The following is a 12638-nucleotide window of genomic DNA, read 5'->3' as shown; positions in this document are numbered from 1 at the left end:
TCCTAGACCACTCGACACGCACTAATGAAATCATCTGTATCTCTGCAACCGAGTACTTTTATGACTCATATTATGGATGAAATTAAAGTGGAAGAGTAAGAAAATAATGTTATGCCATTTTCAGAAAATCGTCCTCTCCCGATTTTCATCTCCTTTTGTTGTAGCGGGTCACAAATAGACAATGTGCCGTAGCCGGTAACATGTTGGTCAGTGACGACCAACAATCCACCAGAAAGAGACAATAATTTCTCACCTGCTGTGTTTGGTCTGCTCCTCATTCACTCCCCATCTCAAGTCCACCTCGTACAGGTTGACGAAGCGGGCCTTCGCCTTGGCGCGCAGCTCCGGGAAGACGAAGCGGGTCAGGAGGTCACGCTCGCCATGCATGTCGCGGAAGGTCGAAGAGATGAAAACTCGCAGAGTGTGAGTGCTGGGTTGAGAATTCAAGGGTAAATATTAACTACATGGCTTTAAATATTCATTGAATTATTTGCAAAATGTTGGGCAGGACACAAGTCTTCCAACAGAAGACATTCTAATACAAAAAGCTAATTCACAAAGTGGACAAGGAATACTAATCATATCTTCATCAAAACCACTTTGCACTGGTAATCTAAACACACAGGTGCTACAATTCCTTAGCTCACTGAAGACAAAACCTATCACTACTTGATGTTTCCCCACCGCAATTCTGTTTTTCTTGGGGGAGGGGGGAAGGGGGATAGACTGATATTCTGCATCACTGAGCCAATTATCTAAGTGAAAATTGTTTGGGATGACAAAAATACATCTCTAAATGTCCCTAAATACTTGCAAATATTTCTTGTTTCTTTGGGGGAAGGGTGCTTGATTTGTTATCTTACCGCCTGGTCTGCTGTGGAACCAAGAGAGTGAGAGGTTTTTCTGGGGTGACGTCAACCACAGCTGTCTTCTTGCCTGTGTGTATCTGAGAGAGAAAAATAGAGCACAATGTATCAGTGCAATCCAGTCATATTTCGGGCTTATCACTGGAAAAATAGAGAGAGGCATACTGAGCACACTGTATCAATGCAATCTCATTAAATCAAGGGGATATCACTGAGTACCTGGCCCTTTGTCTATTAGGACAGCTTCAATGAGTGGGATAGTATTTCAAATCAGAGCGTGCTGATGCTAAACTTACTGTCATGGCAATTGTTCAGACGGATATTCACATCTGTGTGCCTGGCCACTTTTGAAGGACAAGTCTAAATGGAGTAATGAAAGTGTACTTCTAAACAGGAGACAGCAAAATTCCATTTTTTTTTAGCATGACATACTAGTCCCTGGTATTTGTCTCATTTGTATTTTAGATGTGCCTTCAATGTTTGTCCTGCTGTTCTTGAGATAAAGAAGTACCTCGGCACACATAACTTGGGATCAAATTGACTCATAACTGTCTCTATTAAGTTAGATGGATAAAACCTGTGTGTCAGTGGTATACCTTGATGTTATCCAAGCCATAGGCTTTGTCAATGTTCTCCACGTGTGTGACTTGGCCCGTGTCACCTCGCTCAGCGATGAATCGCAGGATCTGGTCACTGTACCCTGCGATGAAAATGTCGTTGGGATGTGTTGGTTCATCGGAAGTAGCCATACTGTTTGGGAGAAGAAAGTACAGATGGTAAGTATCCATACTGGACATATTCATGCAAACTCAACAATTTGACTTGTACGATGAGATAGAAATCACTAGTAGTGACTGCAAACCTATCTTAAAGACTCTTCTTTTGTCAATCACAGGAGAGATTCGTTCTTCAATTCAATGCAATAAAATTTCTCTTTAATGGACAGCAGAAAAAAGTGTTGGGATGTATGACTGCTTGACCACTGGATGCATCAGCGAAATCTCTGAAGCAAGTACAAAGACCACTGAAAAGATATCTTACATTTAACCTTTGTATCGGAATGAATGTCATGAGATGATATCAATACTTCACACTAGTGACTTCTTAACCTTGTGGTTAGCAATATGAACGTATGACCACAACGAGGCAGAAAATTTGCCTTTCGCAGCATATGAAATCTATCTACATCAAAAGGCAAGAGAATTCCCAAATCAATGCTCGACAATCAACCTGCTGGTTAGACAGACATAATCCTTATAAACTGGAGGAAGCAAACTGTAGATTCCCAGCAAAAATTAGTCCTGTCACTCCTCTCAGAACCAAAATCTCAAAATGCTACTGGTATTGCATGAAGTACACATGCTATTGGTAGGAACAAGGTAAAAAGATTCAAATAATTTTCCAGTGTTAATTGAAGGTTGACATACCAGCATCGTCCCCCACCCAGGTTGACGTTGACATAGAGCAGGTTGCTGTTGACGATGTGGCGGTACTTGGTCAGGAAGTTTGAGATCATCTTGGCCTCATCACCAGACTGGTTGCTGCCATTGCTCAAAATCATCAGATTGTCCAGCTGGGTCGGTAGAGGCGAAATCACAACATATTTCATTTTTATGATAAAGTTTCATGTACTATAGGACTCTTAATTCTTCATCAAACAACAATACATTTGTGACCATGCACCTCAAAACGAACATAAAGTCACACACACTGATTTTGTGTGAGGACTGAAATAAGTGAAATGGGTCAACCTAGCCGAACATGACTTTTTTATATTTTCTGAAAGAGCAGGTCTTCTTTTACATTATGCTAAAATTTGGTATCATAAAACGGGCAGGAAAGTGTTTTTTTTTTAGCAGTTTAACTCGAACATTTTTGGTAGAATGGTGTGATTAGGTGTGTCTTTAGAATCCCTTTTTCATTTCTGAAAAACCTTGCCACACTCTTCACTTTCAACTCTAAAAACTTTTGAAAGGAGAGTGCTACTGCTTTGAAAGTTGGCATTAATCATGGACAGATTGTGTTAATGAGGCATGCTTAATATCAGTTTAATCTAATAATCCCTTCATTGTTGTTACTCTGTTGGTTTACTTCCTGTTTTTTGTCCCATTCATCGCACAGCCAGCATGGTTTGGTAAAGATTAAGCGCTTGAATAGACACTGTACTTTAGAGCCTCTTTTCTCAGTTCACACTTTTCCCGAGTTTGTGCTTTCTTTCCAATATTTAGATAGGTTAGGAGAGTCCATTTGATTTGAATTATACATCATTTTAAAGCTTACAGTCTGCTCTTTCAGAATATGGTCTTAACTAAAAATTCATGTCTGGCGACTTTTTGTTTGTTTTGAGGTGCAGGGTCACATTTTGTGGTTAACATTGTACACTTTTTCCTGTTATTCTGAAATCACAGTTAGCCCACAGTAAAAACATGTTTTCACTAACTGCTCAAATCTCACAGGACACTTGATCACTCCATGTATATCAAGCAGATTATCTAGCCTAATCTTTAAATGTTCAATAATTACCAACAATAAAATCAGAAATCTAACAAACAAATATCCTTTACTATAAATCAAACTGCACAAGATTTCACTATCATAACAAGAGATAAAACTCTGCTAAAATCTCCTTCCTTTCACCCAAATCCTCCTAATGGTCAGTCTGACTAGTCCGTATTTTCTACTAGGTCACTGACTCTAATCACAAGGTTTGGTTTACTCTGTTTCCACAACCACTTATCAGACTGCTCTTAGAAATGATCCATTATACATATCTACTGTCAATTTAGAGATGTCTACACTATCTAAATCAATTTTTTACCAATTCCTATCAATTGTAGGCAGCCTTCCTCTGGTAAAAAAAAAAAATAATAATCTCTTTGCATATCTTACCTCCACCCTGTCTCTCAAAATCTCCCCAAGGATGGTTGGGTTCAGCCCCTCACCAGATGACTCGTTGTACGTCATCACCTGTACACAAGAGACAGAAGGCAAAACAAGTTTGGAGTGCGAACGTAACTAAGAAAGGACAAACACTGTCAAATATGCTGACAATAATAAAATCAGATGAAGCTGAAGTAAAGGAATCAATGTCTCTAAAATTACATAAAAATTCCTGTATGGGTGACAAAAGATATCTTCACTTTAAAATTCTTGATTGTGCTTGATGTTCTGCACCATTAGTCGATCACTGTCTGCATATGCAGACAGTCAAATCAATCTTAGTCTGCAGTATTTTGATTATAATATTATAGTCAAAATACTGCAGGCTAAGATTGATTTGACTAACAATATCTGTATGCAATAAATCAAAGACATAATGATTTGTCCTAACCAATAGAATATTTTGATGTTCAGTTTGCACTTGCTGGACTGTACAGTTCTGGTTGAGGTGAGGATTTAGCTTTTAATGTTTAGCGAGATATTCAGAAACCACTCTATGAGGTGTCAAAGAGCATACAATTCTAAGGGGAATCAAAAGTTTATTTGATGAAAATCGGTTTTGAAATGAGTGAGATATCCAAGAACAAGGTGAAACAAAGAGATCCTAATAAAAGTTGTGGCCTGTCGCCTTTTATCATTATCACTTTTTTTTTTTGGATATCTCGGCCATTTGAAAACCAATTTTCATCAAATAAATGTTAAATCCTTCTTAAAATTACATGCTCTTTCCTGTTTCAAAGAGGTTTCTCATTATCTCACTTTAATAGGAATGTTATGAACCTGAATCCTCCCCTCAACCAGTAATGTACAGTCCCTTTCACATCATCACACAAAACAGTTTGCCACCAATGATTTCCTCACAAAATATTACAGAAAAACAAAAAAGAACAGAACTAAGTTCATGTACAAAATGGCAGTAGATCTGACTCCAATGTCAATGAGGGGGGTGTTAATACTTGAGTTGCTATTTTGGGAACTGTAATGCCACACATCTTGAGCCACCACATGAAGTAGGTTTAGTCACATATTTCTGATTCATGCACTTGTTTTTAATTTGGACAGGCATACATTCAGCTCTGTTAAGAGCTATGAGACTTGTAATCAGCAGTGGCTTGGAAGTTAGAAGTAAGTAGTAAACAAAGTTGATTTATTAAGGCTATTCCCTAAACTACTGTGTCTTCCTAAACTGATGCTCTACCATGGAGTTCAGGTTTTTTTCTCAAGAAATACTTATAAACCACAGTTCATAAACAAATATTCATACACCCTACACACCAATAAGTCAGAGAATGAATGCACATCCAAACAAACAACTACAAATGAAGAGCTCATTTGCCAAAGGGGTTAGATCCATTTTTGACGAAAATTGAGTTATTAGCATCACTGCACAGAATTCCAGTTGAGTTAGCTACAGTGAAAATTTCAACTGCAGACGACCATTTGAATAGAAATTATTGCAAAATTAGATTTAGATTTTCCATACACTTGTGTACAAATTCTCACAAATAAACCTATTTTTCTCTAAAGTACTAAAAGTGGATCTAGCCCCTTTTGCAAATAAACTCTTCAAATGTACATATCAATATATCATCGCCAGCACAAGTCACAAAGGTATTCACAAACTGGAAAACAGACATATTCTATTTATGCTTTTGTCTATGAGTCAAATACAAATGACCCTGAGAAACAGAGACCAATAGGCTCATAGAGTTTGATCTATTCTCTCTAAGTCTGGAAGAAGAAGGTGGCAGTGAGGGAAGATGTCCCACTCACCCTAGCTTGTCCCAGCACGCTGGCCATGTTATCTAGGATGGTTCCAGACTCCAGCTCGACCTCAAGGTAACTGGTTCCTGCATAGATGATCATGGAGCAGTCCTCACAGGAATACTTGCACATCAGACCCAGCAGAATTCCCACCTCCATCGTCTGGAAACCACAAGGTGATAACTTTAATCTATTGCCTTTTAGAGCACAGCTGGGCAGAACGCAAACGTCACAGCATGACAGTTTGTGTCACATGAATGTTGTCAAAAGAAATGCGGGTAACTTCCAGAAGCACAATTGCATTTTGAGAGAAACCACTTCTGTGGGATATTTTTACTCTTAAAAATAGTGCACACCAGCAAGCCTATGCATGTAAAATGTGAACAAGACTCCAAGATAACTTTATGGTACCAGTTCCACTTACAGCAAAAGTGTGGAAATTGGTATGTATGCTCTATACGATATATCATTTGAGTATATAAAACCCTCTTCACTCATTTGCACACATAATGTTTAACATTTCTGCCTTTACTCACATATGCTTATTCACATTGATTTTTTTAGTTGGGCAATATGCACTTCTACCCCAAATTATTGCATCCTCTATGATCAATGACATGTTGAACATGTTTCATGTCTGACAATTTTGAAGGATTCAGAGATTTCTTGATGCAACACGTATACACATTGATGAACAGTGCAAAATGATTTCCTTCCACAAGCTATTCACCATAAACTAATCTGTGAGGAGTTCCTGCAAATGCCACACAGCCTGTGAACCTCCTCCTTTTATTTCCTGTTTAACAGAAGCTAATCTGGATACATGCCATTAGAGCCATTTCATTTCATTTCATTTCATTTCATGTATTTCCACATCCTGATAAAAAACATACAAGTAATACTAGAACAAACACATACACAGTAGAACATTGGAACAATACAGAAAAATGTTCAACTTATAACAATTCCACACCATACAAACACAACATAAAAGCCAAAACATAAAAGCCAAAACACACTGACTTCTCACAAGGGCTTAAACTTTATCTTCCAACATCTGAAGTTTGCTTGCAATACATGAAAAGGGTCTATGAAGAAACTTGTCTGGCTGGCACAATTTGCCAGGAAAATGATTTGTTTTGGAGTAATTTTGAGATCAAGTGTAAAATAATTTCGATATGCATACGATTTCATCTTAACCCTATTCTAACTGGGCTATTTGAGACCAAGTTTTTACTGGGGGGGGGGGGGGGGGGGGGGGGGGGGGGGGTCAAATTGACCCTCCCCCCCCCCCCCCCTTCAGATCTCGGCCGCCGATCGCACGATCGCCGCAAAAATTTGCCTGAACATAGAGCCGGATGTCAACTAAAAGATTACATGGTCATACAATAGAAAAATGTTGATTTCATATTTTTTAATAAATCAATTATGCAAATCAATGCATGAAATCATATTTTCACCTATAACTCCATCAAAAGACTGAAGGATTATTAAATTTTTGTGTCAGAGTTCCTCAAGACACATCAAACAATTTTCTTGTAAAAAAAATAGCGCAATCAAAATCATTTTCTTTTGTTTTTTATTGTTTTGTTAATTTCTTATGTATTTTATTGTTTTTTCAATCTTTTGTTTTCTTTTGTTTTTGTGCCAAAATTTGTTGGAGGCACTTTTTAAGCTTATCTACATTAGAATTGATTTATTTCAATGGTTAAAAGTTGAAATAATCTAATTTATATCAATTAAACAAAAAAAAAAAAAAAGTTTCCATTGGATTTGCACACGAAATCATGAATTCGAGCGATTTTCGGGTTGACATGCATATGCAAAACATTGCATAACTTCAGAATGGTGTACCTGGACATCGCAAATTTGGTCTCAAAATATGCGGGAGACTTCAATAAAAGAAGTCATGAAATGACGCGCCAAAATCTTTGCGCGCTGCGGAATTGTGGCGCAAAACGTCGAGGGTGGGTCAAATTGACCCCCCCCCCCCAGTTAGAATAGGGTTAAAACAAAATGTGAACTGTGAAAATGTTTTACCTTCCAGTAAGGATTTCTTACGAGGAAGAGAGTCTGTAAACATGACATAATATACACATGTATGTCATTATATAACGCCTGAAGAGATCATTGTCATTTGATTGGTTGTTTGACATTGCTCATTCGGCCCATTTCACTATGATGTCATCATCGGTGCAATTGTGGTTCCATTTACCATGCAATTTTGGATCCATACGATTTGCTCCATTGCAAGCTCGCTGAGAGCCTGGCACACTAAGCGTGTAAAACGCTTGCATATGCAGTGTGTGTATGCGACAGCGCGCTAGTGTGAAAGCACTGAGTAGGCACTATCTCACGATCTCAGATTCTCTCTTGTTTCTAAATTAATAATAAAACATCAAATGACAAAGATCTATTTTGGGCGTTATATAAAACAAATAATAAATGTTTTTCATTCGTGCAACGGACAGAATATTTCATCTGGTGAAAGATGAGATGTTTGATCCATTCAACTCGGCTGCGCCTCATTGAATGGATCATTTCATCTTTCACCTCATGAAATGTTCTGTCCATTGCACTCATAAACATTCATTATTTGTATACTATATTTTCTGGCAGACAATTCAATGCGACAGAGAAGGAGTGGGAACAGCTGATCTCACCGTACGCTTCTTGCCCAGTCCTCTGGCCGAGGTACAAGGCTTCTCCATGGAGCCGCCAACATTACACAGAATCACGGTTTTCCCTGGGATGGGTTTGACGTTGTAGCTGGTAGCAATCTTCACTGCTGTGTCGAGGGCCTTGCGGTAGCGGCTCAACATCGCCATGTCATAGGGCAGTGAGCTGATGAGGGGAAAAGACAGTTAAAAGGTTCAAAACACACATGTACATGCCAAATGCATCCACACATTATATGAACATGAAAGTGGCCTTCAACAAGAAATGTTACTACGTCTTCTCCTCTACGTAATCCTAAACCCTTCAAATAAAATGAAACAACAAATGAATATCTGGACACACAAACTATGAAAGGCTAACAGATTCCTAATGCAACATATCTACTTGCCTGCTCTACTACTGGCCATGAAGACACTTATCCTGTTTGGAAAATTACAATCTGTGATACATCATATTGATCCTATAATAGCTTCAGAGAAGAGAACACATTCAATCATATAAGAAACTGGATGCAATTTGTCAGAGCACTATGGATTTTTCTAAAAAATAAATTGTATTAAATAGTGCAAAAGTTTGAATTGCAATGTAATCAACTAAGGTCACAAAATGGCCAAAAAATATCAGAGAATGTATCTCAGGAAACGACATGATAAAAACAAATTCTGTGAGTAAAAGTAGCTACATGTACTAACCTCAGCTTCTTTTCCAGCTTCTTCTTCTTCCACTTTGGCATGGCATCCTCCTTCCTGGCTCGCTTGCCCCTCGGCTGCCTCACACCACTCTCATTCTCCTCCTTCAGTCTCTCTGAATGGGAAGACAGACATCACAAACCATGCATCATTATTAGTGTATTGACTCACTCTGACCAAGCTTCTCAGAAGTGTCTCTCTTTACTCAGCTCTATTACAAATATATAAGGCTTTTTTTAAGATCCTGTTTACCTTTGGGAGCAGTGATTAAAAAAGAATGTTCAAGATATCACATTTGATGCATATGTGTAGGTCAGTTGTATCACAAAACATCCTACCACATGAAATCTTTGCAATAAAGCCTAAAATATAAGGATATATCACTATTTTTCTCATAAAACCCTAACTGCAGACAGTTTAGTCTAGAAACATTTTCATTATAACTGTTGTTGACATTTTGTATATGTAACAGTACTTAACATTGAATATACTTGTTCAAATTTTTACATTGGTTGTTTCTATCCCTAACTCACATTTCAGAACTATTTTGAAGCACTAATGTCATGCCGGGTTTTTGTTTTACACTGTATCTGCAAATGGTAAATTATACCTTTAAGCATTACACATTTTTACATAACCAAAAAACAGATTGCATCATACTCATTCAAGGGGGCAGACATTTGTTGTATGACAATGAAAAAAAGAAGCTTTAAGAATCATTAGTACTTGAAATACTGTATACGCCATACATTTTATAGCGAGCCCCATTTTTTTGCTAATCTCGACTTCCTGAAAATTTCGTGAGCGGTCACATTCACAATCATGGAGTACAGATGTGAACAGGGAAGTGTAAGCCTATGTATTTTGCATTCTTGTCAAGATCAGAATTGATAATTTTGTGCATTGATAAATTTGCAGAGAGCACCCGACTTGCGGAATTTGCAAAAATAAAAACCTAGCCATATACATGGAGAAAACTGTATGCAATGGAGATACTTTAGAAGTTCACAAATGATGTGTCAAACAGTGTATCATGGACATACACTGTAGATGCTGGCTACATATGTGCTGTAATAATCCTAAGTATATCATTACTCAGCTAATCACATGTGAAGTCATTCCTGTAGTAAAACAAAAGAAGGGTACAAACTGTAACAAAGCCTTTCAAATGAAATCTCACTATTCTGCAGTAATCTCTGATTTCCTTTTTATCTCACCATGGGCTGCAATGACACAGATAATTCAAACAGTAACCTTAAAGGTACCACTCAACAGTAAACAGTGGCAAAAAAAGTCCAACGTTTGGGAGCTGACAGTCGAGAATACTGTAAAAGTGGAAAATTTCACGGTGTTGACATTTCTGGGTAATTCGTGCAAACCAGAAGCTAGCGCAAAAATTAGAGTACACAAGTTTTTTTTTTTTGCTTGCCATATGTTCCAGCAGTTAACGTCTTGATTATGTGGAATTAAAAAGACACGAAACTCATCCTACCTATCAAACTTCAGCCTCCTGACAATTTAAAGCCATGAGATATGCCCAATATCTCTATAAAAGACCCTGTAGCATGGGGATTCATGGAGTGGGAAGGAGGGCTTGGTTGCGGTATATTGAAGAATCCTCACAATGAATTGTGTACAGATTTATCACTGATGTGATGATCTCTATGTACAGTACACACACAGCCAAAGAATCTTGACTGGAGTCAACCATTACCGATTAGTGTGCACTTCAATGCACATATTCGCTGACACATGGCTGATGGGGGCGCTATTCATGGTTTCAAATGTACCCTGGTGGGCAGCGAATGGAGGCTGTTGCAACATTGGACCACCCATGTTTCCTCATGCTACTAGGTCTTTAAAGGCTCTAGTCCTGTACTGACAATACAGTAGTTACGATGTAAAATTGTGAGTGCCACTTACCAGCCTTGACGATATCCTTCTCCATGTCTGTGAGCACATCGTAGGCTGAAAAGAATCGGAAGGGGAACTGCCTGCTGTTGACAACAGAGCCGCGGTCAGTCAGCTTGTAGATCACCCACTTGTGGTGCTTTTCGCTGATCCCTGCTGCAATCATGTTGCGCAGGTTGCGCAGCATAGCCATGAAGGGGAGCTTCTTGTTGTCTAGGAAGTGAAACAACAAAAATCTTTGATTACAACGAGAGGAAAAAGAGAGGGGAAATAATGAACACTGTCTAAATGGAATTTTACCACAAATCCCAATACTGTAAACGCAGACATTTTCATGGTACAATAATTTTCTCATATTTCTAAAACCAGTGAATATATCTTCATAATTTTCTCTGCACATTTTGAATGGATTGACAATTGCGCAGGGCGACTTAAAAACCTGCAAATATGTTTTTAATTAATCGTGTGAAAATATCAATGTTTACAGCAGTCACAAATTCTGGTATTTTGATGTAACCGAAGGCAGTGTGCAGCCCTAGACCTTTTACTCATTTGCTATATTATACTGTCGTCATTTGATCATGATCAACACACTCCATGCCATGCTTCAGACAGTATGGCAGCAATTATCTTGAATTGAGTGTATGCTGCCGCTTCAAGAGGGGAAAACCTTGTGTCAATGATTAACTCTAACTTGGGAGATGTGCTTTATGGTACAACCCTTTTCTAAATACAAATGTGCTTTGCGGTATGACTCATTCCCAAATTCCTAGGACCAGTACGAGCAGAGGTTACTCTTTTAAACAAGAGTCTTTTTTGCACTTGTGTCTCCATATCATGATAAACAGTGCATGCGCAGTGGAGTACATCAGTTTATAACTTACAAAACAAATACCATTCTTAATGAGCTCAAACTGAGTTAGAATTTACAAATAAGTTGACAAGGAACAATCCTAAATTGATCCAATTCAGATCAAATAGTACAAGAAATATTCCTTGCACATTAGACCTTGTTCAATGTTGCTAGAGTCAGTCACGACTTTTGACTAGTATTACAACTAATAGGGGATATATCTTATGACTTGATCCTGAGACTGATGTGGCTTTGTGCCTTTGACTATTTTCCCACGATTAAGACATTTTGGACTGAGGCTCTGCTGAGCTTTCTTACCGATGAGCTGCTCCCATACTGGGGCCTTGTTACCCTTCAGTGAGACCTGGGTCTCCCATGTCTCTGGGGTAGGTAGCTTCATCCTCTTGCCTGCCCGGTTAGCGTCCCAAGTGCCCGGAAGATGACTTTGGTAGAACGTCTCCAAATTCTCAGGATACCTGGATGATACAAAAATGACAGCAGTGTAGTCTACGCATTCTCATGATTAAGATTTAATACAAGATAAAACCAAGAATGTGTTGTAAAATTGGAACAAAACAGCAGCATATGTTAGATAAGTTAAGTCAGTGCAATACAAACAACATAGGAGATTTGGAAGCTGAATGCACACTCACATTACAATCTTTATTTCTGTCAACAGAACATGAATTGGACCATAAGACATTGAAAAGCACTCACTTACAAGCATTAGATTGTTGTTTCTGCTAATCAAGTTTCTTGCTGTACAGATTCATATTCCACTATACCAGGAGAGTTCATCCTATGCCACAACGATTACAGATATATGAATCAGTGATAAAAATTCCTTTTATGGTCACTATCTCACTATAGGACTATAAATTTACACTGATGGTGATAACCTCGCTGCATTCGACCATTAAAAGTAATTTTTACCTA

General features: G+C 38.2%; 1 protein-coding gene across 1 annotated transcript in view; it reads right to left on the bottom strand.

Moving 5' to 3' along the window:
* Nucleotides 1-12638, bottom strand: part of LOC140238337 (telomerase protein component 1-like) — an 88797-nt gene that overhangs the window by 68774 nt on the left and 7385 nt on the right. Inside the window, exons 7-16 of the mRNA XM_072318270.1 lie at nucleotides 12021-12178; nucleotides 10862-11062; nucleotides 8942-9053; nucleotides 8234-8414; nucleotides 5580-5732; nucleotides 3756-3833; nucleotides 2294-2439; nucleotides 1463-1616; nucleotides 864-946; nucleotides 254-430 (exon numbers count right to left, since the gene is read on the bottom strand). Of these exons, the coding sequence (XP_072174371.1) occupies nucleotides 254-430; nucleotides 864-946; nucleotides 1463-1616; nucleotides 2294-2439; nucleotides 3756-3833; nucleotides 5580-5732; nucleotides 8234-8414; nucleotides 8942-9053; nucleotides 10862-11062; nucleotides 12021-12178 (1443 nt within the window). The remainder of the gene's footprint in view (nucleotides 1-253; nucleotides 431-863; nucleotides 947-1462; nucleotides 1617-2293; nucleotides 2440-3755; nucleotides 3834-5579; nucleotides 5733-8233; nucleotides 8415-8941; nucleotides 9054-10861; nucleotides 11063-12020; nucleotides 12179-12638) is intronic.

Source organism: Diadema setosum, chromosome 14 (genome assembly GCF_964275005.1).
Source record: "Diadema setosum chromosome 14, eeDiaSeto1, whole genome shotgun sequence".
Taxonomy (NCBI): domain Eukaryota; kingdom Metazoa; phylum Echinodermata; class Echinoidea; order Diadematoida; family Diadematidae; genus Diadema; species Diadema setosum.
Note: the sequence above shows the minus strand (reverse complement) of the source record. Positions and strands in the feature narration are given on the sequence as shown.